A 17,258-nucleotide genomic window follows, 5' to 3' on the forward strand; every position below is an offset into this window, starting at 1 on the left:
GCATCGGCCGCCTGCCGCAGCCGGCCCCAGCCCGGGGCTCTGGGCACAGCGAGCTCGGCGGGCTGCGGCAGGGGTGGGGGCAGCCTGCCGCAGGAGCTGGGAGCGCACCGGAGCGCCCAAAGGCTGTGCAGATGCTTTGCTGGATTACTGCTTTTTTCCTTGAAGAGCTGTTTTGGAAAACATAGAGGTTTGTAGTGCGAAGCAGAGCTTGCACTGCAGTCTCTCTCTCTTGCCCTTGCAAAGCCCATAGCTGTTGGCTGCGGCCACCAGGACGGTGTGACACACCCTGCTGCCACCTGAGCCCCCTGCCCTGTGTCACCCACGACCTCTGGCCACTCCCAGTGGTGTAAAGCACTCCCCACCACCGAAGGGGTGGACAGGGCTGGGTGGGTGCTGGTGGATGTGGAACTGCCCCTGGATTTGCAGCCCTCCACCAAATGATGCCTGTGCTGGTGTGTGCTCCAAGCCCTGCCCGATCTAGAGGGCAGGATGAGCAGCACCTCTGAGTAAGTCCATGGTGCCTCCTCCACTGCCCTCGGTGTCCTGGCACCAGCTCAGGCTGATCCAGCTACAGTGTCCCAGGTACAGCCAAACCCATGTGCAGTCCCCAGTTCCCAGCTGATCGTGCCAGGCAGAGGGAGAGGAATAAGAAAGGTGAATTCTTGCTTTGGACATGGAGGTGACATAAGCAGGAGAAGTCAGGAAAAGTCCTTCAGGGATCAGATTCGGTGAAGAATGTCTTCCTCAGTCTAGACTCAGTGCAGAGTGGCTTCCTCCAGTCCTTCAACCAGGATTTTAGGACATTCCCCAGCCAAAGGAAGAGAGGGAGAGATCGAGAGAGGGAGGGGGGGAGAGAGCTCCTCTCCTCAGCACAGACCGTGGAGGGGGGGGTCTGCTCTGGCATCTCTGATGTGCCCCAGCAGGACACTGAGATGCCAGCTGGGAGCCATCCTTCCTCAACAGTCCCAGATGGCAGAGGTGAAAGAAGAGGGAAGAGCTGCTGGGAGGATAAATGGAGAACTCCAATCACCAAATTTTAGGTGCCCTGCTTCAGTGGAGGAGAAACCAGGTCCGAAAGGAAGCCCTGGAGTTCCCTGCCTGAGAAGGCTGTGCCCAGTGTTTTTGGGGAACACAGACGCATTGTGCGTCTCCTTGCTTGGAGAAACGACGTGCTGCTGAATCCCTGCCCTGAGAAGTATCCATGCGTGTGGAACAGTGGTGCTGCCCTGCTCTTTCTGGGTTGTGGCTGCTGAGAAGAGGGGCCAGAGAACCCCCACATCCCACGGAGTGATGCTGAGGGATGATCCTGATGAAAGTCCTGTCCTTGCACACCCAAAGGGTGTTCCACCACTGACTTACTGTGCTGGGACTCCTGCATTTGCCCAGAGCAGCTGTGGCTGCCCCATCCCTGGAAGTGTCCAAGGCCAGGTTGGATGGGGCTTGGAACAACCTGGACTAGTGGAAGGTGTCCCTGCCCATGGCAGGGCTTGGAAAAAGGTGACCTTTGAGGCTCTTCCCAACCCAAACCATTCTGTGACTATTGGGTGCATGGGGTTGGAGTGAGTCTGAGCCAAGGGCAAGTCTGGTGAAAGCAGCCATGGGAGGAAGAGGAGAACTGGGTGGCCCAACTACATCAAGAGCCATCTCATGGCAAAGGCCAATAGTCTGTGACAATCCAACAAGAGGAGCCAGGGATGGGAGAGTCCCCTCAGCTCAGAGAGGAGGAAGGACGGTCTGTGTAGGGAGGGGGATAATATCAGCTCATCCAAGCCCAAGTGGTCCCACCTACCCATTACCCCTCAGCTTCTAGCCTCCCCACACCTCTGCCCATGCCCTTTGTAGGCACCCAAGTACCCATGGGACCTGAACAATGGCACTGCAGGCCTTCCACAGCTCTGAAATGTCACGTCCAGCATCTCCAGCAGCTTCACCAGTGCACCTGCATGTCCTCACAGACATCCCCAGGGCCTAGATCCCCACTCTCCAAATTCCCTTGTCCTGAAACCCAACAGTGCTCCACTAGTCTCTTCAGCTGGAAGCTCCAGCACCACCCTGGGATGCTGAAGCCCAGAACACCACTCTGGAATGGGGAGTCACACCAGCTGCCGTGGGCTGGAAAGGGTAAAGTTTCACAGAAGACCATTAGGCTACAACCCCTCACTGTGCCATTCAATAAGCAAGGCAAGGTTTGTGTGGAAAGGAGTATCTATCATCAGAGCACCTATTATTTCTATTTGTATTTATTAAGCCAAGACCACTACAATCTCAACATGGGAAGATATTGGTGTCTGTTTAACCAGAGACTAATACATGGTGAAGAAGATATAAAAGCCTAGAGGTGGATCAATGAAAACTCCTCTCTTCCTGTCACCTCTGTCTTGTGCATCTCCTTGGACAACCTTGGCCAATTCTTCCCTGGAGAGCACGCAGTCTGGCCAGCTCTGAAGATGCACACCAAGGCAGATGGTCACTTGGTGTCACCCCAACAGAAACAGGTGGAATTATGTCAGTTGGTACCAGGTGAGAATACAGGCACATGGACCTGGGTGGATGGATGATTTTACACCATGGCTCCGGTCAGGCTGGCCAGCCCAGCTCAGGTTCAGATGGAGCAGGTGGACATGGGAGGGGAAACTGGTGTGTCCAGGTCTTTGTCACTGGGTTGTCTGGACTAGGCACCAGGACAGTGGCAACGAGGGGTTGCCAGGTCCGTCCCTTTCTCCCTGGTGGACACAATCCTGCCTGGTCGTGGCCACCAGCACACTGCCAGGGCTGTGCTTCTCCCTATGGCACTGCAGCACTGCACAGGTCTTGCCCCAGCAAGCAGCACTGGTCCACATGAGCCCAAGGTCACCGGCGAATCAGACCTTGTAAAAGTTCATTTGTCCTTCCTGATGGAGGTCCTGGGGCAGAACACTCTGCAGCACTGGACAATTTCCACTCAGCCTGCCCGCACATCGGAATGAGGGACAGAAGACTCTGACCTCCTGCTCCTCCTGGGCAAGGAGAAAGGCAGAGAGAGGTCTGGCAGCAGCACATTTTCAGAGTGAGAAAGAATCATACCCTGGATGCTGGAGAAGGGAGGGCTGTCAACTGAGATATCAGCACTGGGCAGAAGACAACTGTGTTAAAGGGAATACAAAAGCCTTGAAAATGAGCTCCAGAATGCCTGGAGCAGGGCAGCAATCCCCTTCAAGCTCCTTCAGGTGTCAGGCACCCAGAGGACCTTGCTCCACTTTGCTCCTCATTAAAGGTTTGTCATTACTGCATTATTTTTAATACACACTTGAAGAAAAGGACTGACACGCACACCCACCCGTGCACACGCACACAACAGGAAACCATTGCCAAAATATACACTATAGACAAAGAGTCCGTTCACACTATGTACATGTACAGAGTCTGTGGGTGCAGTCTGGCAGCGCCCAGCTGGGCTGGGGCTGGGCAGGGGGGACAGGGCTGGTGCAAACCCCTCAGGGCTTCACACACTTGCCCTTCTTCTCCCGCCGCTGCAGTTTCCGAAGGCGGCGTGTCCAGGCGTCCCGCCACTGGATGACCAGGCTGTTCTTGTCGGCCATCAGTCCAGGCCGGTCGGTGGAGTTCTCGCTGATCCCCATGACCAAGTACTTCCTGCTGATCTGGATCTTGGGGCACTTGCAGGACAGGTCTTTCAGGTGGATCCACAAAAAGTTGTCACCACGCTTGACCCGCTCATCACGGCACTTGTAGACAGAGAGGATGTTGATGGTGAACTTGGCCCAGTTGGCCACTGTCTCCATCTCAAGGATGTTCACCTGGACCACTGAGGGTAAAAAGGGAGAGGCACAGTGACGGAGGCTGCTTTGCCTTGCTCCCCAGAGGAAGGCTGGGGACAGAAACGGCCCTTCCCCAGCAGCCCCACATGCCTCATCCATTGCAGCTTTGGGAGGGCTGATCTGGGGACCTCTCTCCATAGGGAGTGTCTCCCACCCCCTGGATGCTTTCATCTGCCCCGCCCGCAGCCAGCCCTCATCTGCCTCTGGGCCGAAGCCCAGCGTGGCTCAGGGAGGTTGCAGGTCCTTACCATAGTCCTTCTTGCAGTACTTCTTCATGTTAATCTTGTAGTTGCCCTTGGCTGGTTTGCAGTAGGAGTCACAGTCTGCAGCAGAAGAACAGTGGGTTGAGCACTGAGGGGCCTGGGGGGACTCACCCCCCACCCATCCCACCACAGGGGAAGAGGGAGGGAGGTGGAGGGGACAGCAGCAAGACTCAGCCTGGCAGAAGGTGGTGGCTCCTTGACTTCTCCTGAGCCAGGGCCTGAGCACTGCTGGAGACAGGGGTCTGTTGAGTCTAGCTGCTCCCCTGGCACCTCACAGGGGCTGGGGGCTCAAAGACCAGCACGAATGGCTGATACCACATCAGCTGGGAAGAGGAACCAAGGGGCCTTGCGTGCATTGAGCAGACTCTGTCACTTGTGGTAATGGTGTCCTGCAGGATAAGTCACCGCAGGGACAGTGGAGGAAGCCAGACACAGAAAGTGATGGATGGGAGGAATGCAGGTGAGGTGAGAGTGGCCTCCATGGAGGGCTGGCAGGGGCCATGGCCAAGGAGAGTCAACAGAACAACTGTGACCCTGCAGTCCTGGGAGACGTGGGAAAAGAGGATTTGGCAGCAGTCCCACAGTCAGCCACACAGGGGGTCCATTCAAAGGCAGGTGTGACCCAAGGGGGTCGTGATCCTCAGAATGATTCAGCTCTCAGGGGCCAGAGTGGTGGGAAGCACCCTCAGGGGGCAGCCCCTCCAAGGACCTGTGCCTTCTAGGCTCCCACAAGTGGGGAAGGGGACTCAGGCTGTGGGAAGGAGACAGGTGAGGGAAGTGGCTCTGCTCTACCACATCACTCCTGTGCCCAGGCATCCACTGCTCAGGCTGCTCCAGAGGGGCTGGGAAGGCCACCAAGCTGTCCTCCACCACCCTGCTGTCCCCCAGGGCTCCTGTTCTCCAGGAAGCTTTTTTCTGTGCATTTCTAAAGCCCCCACATTTGCATCTCAAGCAGAGAGAGGGCAGGGAATGCCTCTTTCCTTCTCCCCAAAGCCTTTGATCCCAACAATTGCCCGAAGCAGCCCTGCTCTCCTTCTTTCTTTACCCTGCCATCTTCCTTTGAACATCTCAATTTGTCTCTTTCCAAATGGCATGTTTTCTTCTGAGCCCATCTTTTTTCTTTTCTCTGCCTTTTGCAGGTTCTCCCTCTGGTTTGGCCCCACATCCCAGGACAGAGCCAGCAGCCTCTAAAGTTGTCTTTGTTTGCGGGTTGCCACAGTGATCACTGGGGACAGAGGCAAAGCTCTGGGGGAAGACAGGGAATAACAGAAGCCTGTGCCAAGGGGAGGAGGAGAAACGAGGAAAGAAAGAAGCCCAGGAGCACAAACTCAGCCTGGGCTCTGCTGTTCTCCTCTCTGCCCAGCTCCTTTTTATCTGGGACTTCATGCCACCTGTTCCAAATTTGTCAGTGATAGATGCAGTGCAGCGTGAAGCTAGTTCTTGGCAGAGGGGGATGAGCTCTAATTCTCAGTTCAGCCCCCCCATGCTGCCACACTGCCCCTCTCTCTGCCTGGGCTGGCAGAGCTGACTTGGCCACGCTGCCTGCCCTGAGACAGCTGAGGTGGCTACAGAGGGGGCTCAGGACTCTCCACACGGGGCGGCTGCAGAGCGTGCCGAAGCGCTCGGCGCTGGCACTGCAGCTGCCCTCACCCACCGCGACCCTGGGACGTGCCACGGCCTCAGCCTGGGCCCTGCTGCCTCCCCTGGGACGTGGGGCCTCAGCCTGGGCCCTGCTGCCTCCCCTGGGATGTGCCACGGCCTCAGCCTGGGCCCTGCTGCCTCCCCTGGGATGTGCTACAGCCCCAGCCTGGGCCCTGCTGCCTCCCCTGGGATGTGCTACAGCCTCAGCCTGGGCCCTGCTGCCTCCCCTGGGATGTGGGGCCTCAGCCTGGGCCCTGCTGCCTCCCCTGGGACGTGCCACGGCCTCAGCCTGGGCCCTGCTGCCTCCCCTGGGATGTGCCACGGCCTCAGCCTGGGCCCTGCTGCCTCCCCTGGGATGTGCCACGGCCTCAGCCTGGGCCCTGCTGCCTCCCCTGGGATGTGCTACAGCCCCAGCCTGGGCCCTGCTGCCTCCCCTGGGACGTGCCACAGCCTCAGCCTGGGCCCTGCTGCCTCCCCTGGGATGTGCTACAGCCTCAGCCTGGGCCCTGCTGCCTCCCCTGGGATGTGGGGCCTCAGCCTGGGCCCTGCTGCCTCCCCTGGGACGTGCCACGGCCTCAGCCTGGGCCCTGCTGCCTCCCCTGGGATGTGCCACGGCCTCAGCCTGGGCCCTGCTGCCTCCCCTGGGATGTGCCACGGCCTCAGCCTGGGCCCTGCTGCCTCCCCTGGGATGTGCTACAGCCCCAGCCTGGGCCCTGCTGCCTCCCCTGGGATGTGCCACGGCCTCAGCCTGGGCCCTGCTGCCTCCCCTGGGATGTGCTACAGCCCCAGCCTGGGCCCTGCTGCCTCCCCTGGGATGTGCCACGGCCTCAGCCTGGGCCCTGCTGCCTCCCCTGGGATGTGCCACGGCCTCAGCCTGGGCCCTGCTGCCTCCCCTGGGATGTGCTACGGCCTCAGCCTGGGCCCTGCTGCCTCCCCTGGGACGTGGGGCCTCAGCCTGGGCCCTGCTGCCTCCCCTGGGATGTGCCACAGCCCCAGCCTGGGCCCTGCTGCCTCCCCTGGGACGTGGGGCCTCAGCCTGGGCCCTGCTGCCTCCCCTGGGATGTGCCACAGCCCCAGCCTGCTCTGTTCTCTGGGACACCCTACAGCCCCGTGCCAGAGCCCACAGCACCCCCAGACAGGCCACAGGCCCAGCCCGACACCGCTCTGCCCTTTCCTGCTCCATGACAGGGACTCCAGGAGGAGCCTCCCACCTTATTTTGGGGCACACCCATCAGGACAGGAGCCCTTTCCTCCCCAGGCCAAGGGGCACAGAAACCATCCTGCCCCTGGCAAGGCCACAGGCCTGCCCATGGACACCGAGGGGGGCACGGCTGGGGGACTCGGCCAGAGTGTGGCCCGGGCTGGGTGATGGCTCTGGGCTGGGGGACTGGGGTGATGTGTGCTGGGAGGGGGCTGAGGGGCAGCCTCAGCCAACCTGCCACCCCCTTCCCTTGGCAATGGGGTTGAAAGAAAAGCAGATAGAAATCCTGTGACTGCCCTGGGCTCCTGCTCATGATTAACAACAGAACACTGTGACTCCAAGGAGCTAGAAAATGGTGTTGGGAATTAACAATTTAGGATTTTTTAAACCATGGCTTTGTGCTGTGGAGGAACGTTCCTCAAATGTAAAATCGACTCCTGCTCCCCTTATCTAAGAAACCTGTGAGGAAAACAATGTCCAAATAACTGGAAACATTTCCGTTCCTTGGCCCTGAGCACACGGCCTCCTCCATCACTGGGTGTGGGGCAGATATGGGTGCTGTGGCTGGAAAGTGGCAAGCGATGTCAGGGCAGAAGGATGCTGCCTGCACCTCCCCAGACTGCCTCTCTCTGAGCATCCTGTCCTGTTCCTGCAGGGTTCTGCCATGGGAGGGCTCTGCTCGGTGCCACCAGTCCCGATGACAGCCACAGCGGTGGAGCACGGTTCCCTCCTCCCTGGGATGCTGTGTGCCCCACGGGGCTGCTCCCACAGACAGGCCCTGAGAGCCCATGGCTCTACTCATTCTGCAGGGCAGTGGGGAGAAGAGCTGCTTTAGCTGCCTTTCTGCTGTTTCCGTGCAGCTGGACTGGGCAGCCAAGCCCCACACAAGGGCTGGGGGTCAGCAGAGACCTGACACAGCCCATGGCATCAAAGTGCACCCACAGACCCTGAAATGCTTCTGCGTCTCCAGGATATGCTACAGCCCATCCCGGGCACCAATGCATGTCTGGGACAAGCTACAGAGCAATCTCTGAGACTGAGACATCACTGGGATGTGCTACAGCCCCATCCCTGACACTGCTGCATCCCTGGGATTCACCACAGCCCCATCCCAGGCAAAAATGTGCCCTTGGGACCTGCTACAGCCCCAGCTCTATCACTGCTGTGTCCCTGGGAGATGCTACAGGTGCAGAGTGGGAGGAGGCAGCCGAGAGCCAGAGCCACTGGCCTGGTGTGGGCATTCCCCATCCCTGTGGGGGAGTGCGTGTGTGAGAGGTGGCAGGTTTGCACATCTGGTTTACTTCTCCTCTCCTTGAAAAAAAGGAATATTTTGTTTTAAGAGAGATGTAACTTAATCAGGTGCTATGGCTGCAAATCTTTTACTGCTTACTTTGAATTCCCTTAAAGCCTTGTTTTGCACTCCACGAGTTTTGTTAATTCTGCTAATGGGGAACGTGGATTTTATTTTTTTTTTCCACTAAATGGAAAATATTTTAAGATAATAATAACAAAAATTATGATAAGTGGACCCAGGACGTTTCATCACCAAGCCAGTCAGTTGCTCAGGCACAGACATCAAAGCTGGACCTCAAAGGCTTTGGAAGATTAGAAGGGCAGGAGAAAGCTGGGAAAAGTGAGGCAGAAGACGGCAATGTCAGTGAAAAGCCTGGACACAGCCAGGGACTGAACCCCAGCATGGAGGAGGATGGGGAGAGGGCGGGAAGCCCAGCACCTGAGCATGGCAGCTCTGAACAATGTCCTCCTGTTCCTGCAGCCAGCACCTGCTCCAGAGGCAGGGCGGGAGGTGGGGAAATGGGGGAGAAGGAGCTTGGAGGCTGCCTGAGGTGCTGAGGCCCCTTGGGGAGTGCCCTGCTCAGGGACAGCTGGGGGCTCCTGGGGCAGAGGGGTGTGGCAGAGGGGCATCAGGGAGCAGGCAGGGTGTGGGTAGAACTCACAGCCCTGCTTGCAGGACAAGCACACCAGGTGCAGGTAACCTTGGCAGCACAGCCAGGGCAGCATCACCCCCATCTCTGATCCCCCCAGCGAAGGGAGCAGCAGGACCCCCACTGGGTTCCCTGATCCTCCAGTGGCACCAGCTCTGGGCAGAGGCAGCTACATTGCATTAAGGATGTTTGAGCTAGAACTCAGAAATCTTAAACCACCAAACCCACAGATAAACTGGAGGCAGTTTGAGGCAGACCCGCTCTGCTAAAACAGAGCAAACAACCCAGCTCTCTGCCAGTGCTGTTTATTTTTGTGCAGCTGAACAGCTCAGACATCATTCTGAGACTGCTCCTATTTATAAAGCACTGGAGGGGAGTCACCTTGATTAACTCTGCTCCACGCCCCACTCTCTGTTGGCAATAAAACTGGCCAAATCTCTCATTCCATCACCCCTTTTTTTTTCCTTTTCCCGAAGCCTGATGTTCTCAGCTCTCTCCTTGCAGCTGGCAGGGTGGGCAGGGCAGGCAGCAGCAGAGGTGGAGGTGGTTTGCCCTGTCCCACGCAGCTCCCCCCAGCAGTGGCAATATCATTTCAGCTCAGCATCTTCCCATCGGGCAGGATGTGCACTCCAGGTCTCGTTGCTTCCCCTCTGCCACAGATCCAGGCAGGGCTGCTCCTCACTGTCCTGAAAACACCCCCTCTTTTCCAGAGCCTCCAAGGGCAGGGTTGTGAGGGCTCAGCTGTGCCCATAGGTGCTGGGTGGGGTGCCAAGCTGTGCAGAGCTCCCAGGCTCTGCACTACTCCTTGGGGTCCACGTGTGCTAAGCAAACACCGCTCTGCAAGGAGCTACAGGTTCCTCCTTGTGCATCTCCCCTCTCCATCCCCATCCACACACTTTACTCCTGCCAGAGGAACACAGAATCATTAAGGTTGGAAAAGGCCTCCAAGACCATTGAGTCCAACCTTGAACCAAATACCACCATGCCCACTAAACCACATTGCAAAGGGACACATCCACTCGCTTTTTGAACACTCAGGGACTGTGACTCCACCACTGCCCTGGGCAGCCTGGTTCACTGCCTGACAACCCTTGCTGTGCAGAAATTTTCCCTGATGTCCAACCTGAATCCCCCCTGGCACAGCTTGAGCCTGTTTTGTCTTGTTCTATGGCTTGTTCCCTAGGAGCAGAGCCTGACCTCCCCCTGGCTGCCCCCCTGTCAGGGAGTTTGGAGAGACAGAAGACGTGCCCTCTGAGCCTCTTTTTCTCCAACATGTGCCACTTCATCTCCTTCAGCTACTTCTCATCAGACTTGTGCTCCAGACTCTTCCCAAGCTCCCTTCCCTTCTCTAGACATGCTCCAGCCCCTCAGTGTCTGCCTTGTTGTGAGGGGCCAAAAATTCCATCTCTTCACCCAAGCTCGTCCCTGGCTCTCTCCCGCAGCCAGCGCATTCACGCACGGGGCTGCAGCAGCCATCCTGGGAAATGTTCCCAGAGGGCTGCAGAGCACATCCCAGACACACAGCAGCCTGGGAGGAGGCTGTTGGCATTTTCCACTGCCAAGGCAAGGTGGTCATGGTAAGGAGAGCTGGGGAGATGGATACAAACAGAGCACTGTCTCTCCAAGAAAGGAGTAGGCTTCTTTGGGATAGATGCACCCCAAACAGGGCACAGGGTAGCTGCTCATTAAATATGGGTGTGGGGAACTGGAGGGGCCCCTGCTGTTTTCACAGGAGTATGTGCCATGGGATGGAGAGCAGGATTGTTTGGGATGTCTATTCCAACACAGTGGAATGCAGGGGCAGACCAGGCTCTTTGGGACAGCATGAAGAGGGGTGGCCCAAGGAGGGAAGGGGCTGCTTCTTTCCCAGCTCTTCTCCCTCTACCTGGCTTGAAATCCCTACAAGAGATGGCCCTGGCATGGCTGGGAACAGCTACACTGCAGTGCTGAGGGGACTGCAGAAGGAAGAGGAGGGGAGGGAGGAGAGCCCTGCTACAGCCCTCTTTATCCTGCTGGACGCATCCTGCAGCACTGGAGGGCTCAGCATGGTGGCACTGAATCCAGGGGCTGGCACAGCCCTGCTTGGTGCCACTGGGATGTGCCATGACATGGTGGGAGCTCAGGGCATTTGGGAGGGACCTTGGTCCCTGGCCAGGCTGGAAGAAGGACCCTAATCCATCAGCACAGGGAGCATCCATGCACCCACCCAGCAGTGCCCAACCCAGCCAAGCCTCTGCAGGAGGAGAAGCAAACCTGCAGCTTGTACTGAGATGCTGATCTTCCCACTCCAGTCTGGGGAACCAGGGCAGCTCTTGAGAAGCTCTGAGGACCATGGCAGCAGTGCTTCCCTAGCCTCTGCAAGGCCTGCAGCCCGTCAGTGGAGCTGTCACCTCCCTCTGGGTGACCACAGCAGTGACACTGGTCCCTCCATAGTCCAATTACACATGATCCCATCACCCTGTGCAGCCAGGACAAGTAGCTCATACCCAGACCCTTCTGTCCTCCAGACCTGGATGATGTGAGCACCATGTCACCTACGTCCCAGGGGAGACCTGGCAGCCTGTGCCCCAGCACAGGGGCCCTGGAGCCTGCCTGAGACCAGCCAGACCCCCCATGCCCCAGCACCTCCCAGAGAGCTGGGGTCTTGCAAAGACCAGGGACACTCAGGAGAAACCTCTTGCACTGGTGCTGATAAAAGGAGGTCAAAGAAAGCCAGCCCCCAGGCACCCACTGGTGCCATGTGCCACAATCCCTGCCTTAACCTGCCAAGGGATGGCGAGGCCCCAGTGGGCTGCATCCCTGCTCTCCTCCTTGGAGGCGATGGAGAAAGCCTTTCCTGAAAAAGTCCATCAGTCTTAGTCAGTTCCTTTCCAGAAATACACAAGATTTTAAATCTCAGTCACATCTTTCAACAAAATTTTTTACCAATAATTTTTTGCCAAATGGTTTGGTAGAGCTCAGCCCTCCCCTGTGCTGTGCCAGGGAGAGGAAAGGTGGGATCTGCTGCCAGGTCTCTGGGTAGGGCTGAGGCCATGGACTCGGCCTGGGACATGGGGCACTCACCTGCAGGTGCCTCTGTGCTGGTGACCAGGGAGGTGGGGTTGATGGCAGGAATCTCTGGAAAAGAAAGGGAGAGGTATCTTAAGGATGAAATCCCCAGCTCTGGGGGTGACAACTGGGCAAAATCCCTCTGAACATGGGCCACAAGGAGATTTTGTTGGTCACAAATGAGAGATGATGGCATGAATCTGACCTGACCATTGCAGACCATTGCATAGACCTGGAGATGCACAAACTGAGCTCAGTAAATTGGGCGAGGCTGCAATTCTGCAACCCCCAAGGGGCCTAAGTAGTTGTGTGGGGATGTGTGCTCCAGGGATGGATGCTCCCCGAGTGCTCAGCTCGTCTGACCTGAGTTTGGACATCAGACAGGTGCTTGGCTGACCTCAGCACGCCTCAGGCTGCCCAGTGCAGGGATGAATGTGGGAAAAGATAACACTTTCTCAGAACTCTTGGCAGCAAAACCTGGGGGAAGTTCTTTCCTAAACTCAAATTGGGGGAAGAACAGAGAAAGAGGAGCCAGCTCCACCAGTCACTGGCACTGCCACTGCTCCAGCAGTCCAGCAAAAGCTGCAGGGTCGGATGTTGTTTTTCTGCCACTTGGGTCAAACTCAAAGCCACTGTGACAATAAACACAGTTTTATGCTGACCACAGGCTCTGGCCTTGCCCCAACAGTGACTGCACTCAGGGTTCAGCTGGGTGAGGAGAGCATGTTTGGTACCAAGGATGAGACCCAGCCGAGCTGTTTCAGCCACCTGGCAGCACTGACCCAAGGGTCATCCAGAGCCTCCTGCGCTGGGGCAGGTGGAGCCCAGGTCACCCCAGAGAGTCCCACTTGAGCCCTTCCTGGAGAACATCCACAAGGACAAACCATCCAAGGTGAGCGGGGACCAAGGGGCATCCCCTAGTGCGCGTGGGGGTCCCTCAGTGCGGGCGAGGTGGGGGCACTCACTGATGCAGGGGGCCACGGGCGAGCGGCTCTGCTGGTAGCCCTTGGCGCAGCGGTTGCAGGTGAGGCCGGTGACGCCGTCCTTGCACGGGCACTGCCCCGTGGTCTGGTTGCAGGTCTTGCCGGCCGCGCCAACAGGGTGGCAGTCACAAGCTGGGTGGGAGAGAGATAAATGGTTATGTGAGAGGGGAGGCACAACACAAACCCCAAGGCGCAGTCCCAGAGCAGTGAAGAGGAGGGGAACCCTTCCAGAGCACCACTGGAAATCAGCCTCTGGGGCTGGCAGAGCACAGACCCAGCTGGACCCATGGGTCTGCACCAACTGTGGCCCCACATGTGCTGTGAGCAGCACAGGCAGGAGGCAGAGTGGACAAAGGGGTTGGCCAGGGTATGGCCTTGCTGACAGGGATGCTCAGGAGGAACACCTGGAGCCTCTGAATTCCCACAGGTGCCTGCAGCCACCGGCTCTCATTTAAGATCTTCCCCCACCTCAACTCCAGGGAGATGTTTCTGTCGCAGCAGTAAAAACCATTTTTTCCACTTGCTCCCCTACCTCTGAGCTTTTCAGTCCATGGAGCTGAACCAACACTGCGTTTTTATGCCAACCCTAAACCTTGTCTTGGTTTTACAACGGAGCAAGCTTTCTCAACGTTTCCCAAGCTCATAAGCCTCTATGGCCCTCCTGACTCCTGGAGACCCTGGGCACAGGATGACCCCACACCTTTCTACCACAGTCTCTCTAGGGACAAGCCACACGTGAGGTGGGTGAAAGCTGTCTTTGCTCTCAGAAGAATGCTCCATCATGTCACACTGGATGATGGACCCACTGAGGGTTGTCTGCATGGAGGGATGTGGGAAGGAGATGCTTGCTAAGAGGAGGACCTTCCCATCTGCTTGCCTGGAGCTGGGCTGGCAGTGAGCTGGAGGAGGTTATCTTGGCCTCCATCAGTGTAAGAGTTGAACGTGATTTCAAAGCAAAACAAAAACATCTCCCCCACCCGCCCCCACAGCCCCCTGATGTTACCGTTCCCCTAATTTTCACCAGATGGGACTGGTGGGAGCACCATGGCACTTGAGCCCCCCTCCTGCACAGCCAGAAACCAGAGTGAGCAGCCTCTAATGGGGACCAGATGCTCCATCCTTATCAGATCTTGGCTAGGACTAGAAGCGGACATCTTTCTGACAGGGATATTTTGGGGGCTCAGCTGTGATAACAAATGGCAGCGAGCAAGGGAGTCTTGGCATGACACAGGGCTGTTGGAAACACAGGGCCTTTCTTGGGCCCCAGTGGTCTGTTCCTGGTGTAAAGTTTATGGACAGACATAAATCTCAGCCCAATCAGGATCCAGTTGGTCTCAGCTGATCTCTCTGCACGCGGTAGAAGGTGGATTTCGGTGACGCCAGATGTTTTACCCAGATCAGTAAGTAAGGCAGCTTTGCTCACCTTAAGTGCACAACCAGTCAGTGTCATTGGGGTATGAGCTCAGTCTCTTCCAGACCAATCTCTGCCCCCTTGCCCCACCATAGTGGGATTCCCCACAGTCCCACAAAACTACACAGCTCCCTCTCGTTCCCATGGGATGAGCATCCCAGGCAGGAGTGCCTCCTTCCCCCGGCGGGTTCCGCATTGCAGCACGGTCCATCCTGGCACTGCAGCTTTAGCATCTCTGCCCTTCCTCCTCCTGCCATAACCTGTGGAGGGGCTGGCTCAGGGAGCCCATCCCAGCCCCAGGGAGGGCAAGCCTGGGGGCACAGTGCAGCTCTGTACTGCTGCCCACACACTGAGCCCTGCTGCTCCCAGCCTCTGGCTGCCAGGATCTGGCCCATGGAACTTGAATGGTGGATTAAGTCACTAGCTTGGAGCTTAACTCATCAAGCTGTGCTTGCCAGAAAGCATGTCTTGCACCTCATTTTGAGGGTATTTTTGCATCTTGAGGCTTAGCTGCTACTGCTTCACCAGTTTTCATTGGAGAAAGGCTCATGGTTTACAGCTTTGTTTAAATTACTGGGATTAATGCACAGCCATCCTTTATTTGACTTTTCAATTAGCACCATTGAATTAATCCTGAAGGTTGCTCTGCCTTTTCCATCCTCCCAGCTTTTCCATCCCACAGGGTCCAGCAGTGATGCTGGCAGTGGAGGGAAGCACTCCTTGCTCACTGGCCGGCGGCCGAGGGCTCTGCTCAGTTGGACACAACTTGCAGCTGGTATTTCTGTGCCTTTTTTAAGGATGCTGCATCCCAGCAGAGGCAAACCGTGGTTGAAGAGTTATTTAGTAACACATGCTGGGTTTGTTTAAATAAGATGTAGTAGTTCCTAGCCTCTGGGTTAGTGATTTGCCTCCTGAATATTAACTGAGCCTGGTCTAGTGGAAGGTGTCCCTGCCCATGGCAAAGGATTGGAACCAGATGATCTTCAAGGTCCCTTCCAACCCAAACCAGTCTGTGATTCCATGAGCATCTGCCTTCATTGCGATGCTCAGCCTGTGCCCTGGGCCAGAGCTGTGGCAGGTGCACAAGCTTTTGTTCAAATCCACAGCCCACTGTTCCCATCCGCCTGCTCCATGCCTGCTCTAAACATCCACTGAGAGGGTCCTTGCCTTGCCTTTTTCCTGCAGGACTGTAGACACCTGAGCTGCAGGGGTGGGACACATCTTTGGAAAAAACAAGTCCAAATTGTCTTGTCACACCTCCATGTATTTATATGCCTCTCTGGGAGCAGCAGCTCTCCATTGCCAGCACCTGGGACCTTGCTCCTCCACTAAGGAGCTCCCAATCCCAGCAGATCCACCACTGCATAAGGGAGGGGTGGAAATGCTTTCTGCTTTACTGAAGGAGGGACAGCCAAAGAAGCAGAAGCATCAGAGATTTTGTGATTAACTCTGTTCTCCAAGGGAGAGCCAGGAACTGGCTCCCCAGACCCAGGGTACCACCTTTGCTGCCAGACCCTCCTCAACATATGCACCCTGGCAGGGGTCGGCCCTGTGCACACGTTCATCTGGCTCGGCTGAGCTCTGCAGCACCCACAAACCACAGGCTAACCCTGCCAGCCCTCTGGAAGCAGCATCCCCCAGCCAGCCTGGCAGAGCCCTGCCCGTGGCTTGGCACAGGCACTGAGGTGTGTCTGAGGGGGCACCTGTCCCACTCCTCTGCTCCTCTGCAGCCCAGGCACTGCTGGCTGCCATTTCTCCTGTGCTGCAGCATCTGCACTCACCCCCTCCCCCCATCAAATCCTGGGCATCCTGGGATGCTTTGCCCACCCTGTCCCCTCCGGAGGAGCCACCTTGGATCAGAGATACTTTCCATCACTGTAATGCTGCACAATTACTGCCCTGTGAGGGTGGTGGAGCGAGACTTGCACAGACAAATGGTGGGCACAGGCAGGTGGGAGCAGCCAGGCCCCCTCTGCCTCCCCCATTCCCTGCAAGGAGAAGGACTTGAGCCATAGCCAGGTGGGAAACACTGCAACCTGCAGCTGCCCTGCTCCCACAAATCATGCTACATTCAGCAATCCTCCCTGGTCTCAGTCACATCCAGCTTGCTCTTACAGGTGTTGGCATTTTTTCTACAATTGCTCTTTGGTAAGTGCTCTCTTTCCCATCTGGAGTAGAAACTGAGCCCCTCAATGCCCAGGGAAGTGGTGCTGGGGGCCCTGGAGAGCTGAATGCCTGGAGGGCATCCACTTTGCTTGGTATTGTATCAGTTTTGGAGCAAAAACAGAAGGACCCAGTCAGAGAATTACACAATATCCCAAGCTAGAATGGACCAAATATGATCATAGAATCCAGCTCCTGTCCCTGCCCAGCCACCCCACCAGTCCCACCCTGGGCATCCCTGGCAGCGCTGTCCAAGCACTCCGGGAGCTCTGGCAGCCTCGGGGCTGTGCCCATTCCCTGGGGAGCCTGGGCAGTGCCAGCCCCCTCTGGAGAAAAACCTTTCCTGATCTCCAACCTCAACCTCCCTAACCCAAAGAAAAGCAGAAACTGTCCTTGGGGAGGGCTGGGAGGTGAGGTGCTGCCTGCAGGAGAAGAAGGGTGAGGTAGAGGCAGCACAGCCACCCTGGTACCTCTCAAGTGCTGGGGGAGAGCTGGGGCTGCCTGCCAGCCCTCAGCACCTGACAGAATCCTCATGGAAAAGAGAATTTTGCTGCAGCTGCCTCAGTTTGGTGGTGCTGCAGCAGGAGCTGGGGGCTGCTGCCATCCATCCCTGGCCTCAGCAGAGGCAGGACCTCTCCCAGGAATGGGACACATTCTCGGATGCTGTGCCATAGACCATCAGGATGCATGCCTTGTCCTGCCTCTTCCTCTTCCTCTCTCCCAGTGTCTCCCCTGTGTCACCCTGAGGATGCTGGCCCCTGGCACAGCTTGGGACCTGGCTGACACCTGA

At 57.1% G+C, this 17,258-nt stretch overlaps 1 protein-coding gene across 2 annotated transcripts in view; it reads right to left on the minus strand.

The window, feature by feature from the left end:
- Positions 1-2,224: 2,224 nt before the first annotated feature.
- The window catches only part of NTN3 (netrin 3), a 33,471-nt gene continuing 18,437 nt past the window's right edge, over positions 2,225-17,258 (minus strand). For both annotated transcript variants that reach the window (XM_059861781.1, XM_059861780.1), the window contains 4 exons: positions 12,877-13,026; positions 11,927-11,980; positions 4,064-4,138; positions 2,225-3,802 (listed from right to left, as the gene is read on the minus strand). In XM_059861781.1, coding sequence (XP_059717764.1) covers positions 3,474-3,802; positions 4,064-4,138; positions 11,927-11,980; positions 12,877-13,026 — 608 coding nt within the window. In that variant the 3' untranslated portion in view covers positions 2,225-3,473. The remainder of the gene's footprint in view (positions 3,803-4,063; positions 4,139-11,926; positions 11,981-12,876; positions 13,027-17,258) is intronic.

This window comes from Haemorhous mexicanus, chromosome 17, assembly GCF_027477595.1.
Source record: "Haemorhous mexicanus isolate bHaeMex1 chromosome 17, bHaeMex1.pri, whole genome shotgun sequence".
Classification (NCBI taxonomy): Eukaryota; Metazoa; Chordata; class Aves; order Passeriformes; family Fringillidae; genus Haemorhous; species Haemorhous mexicanus.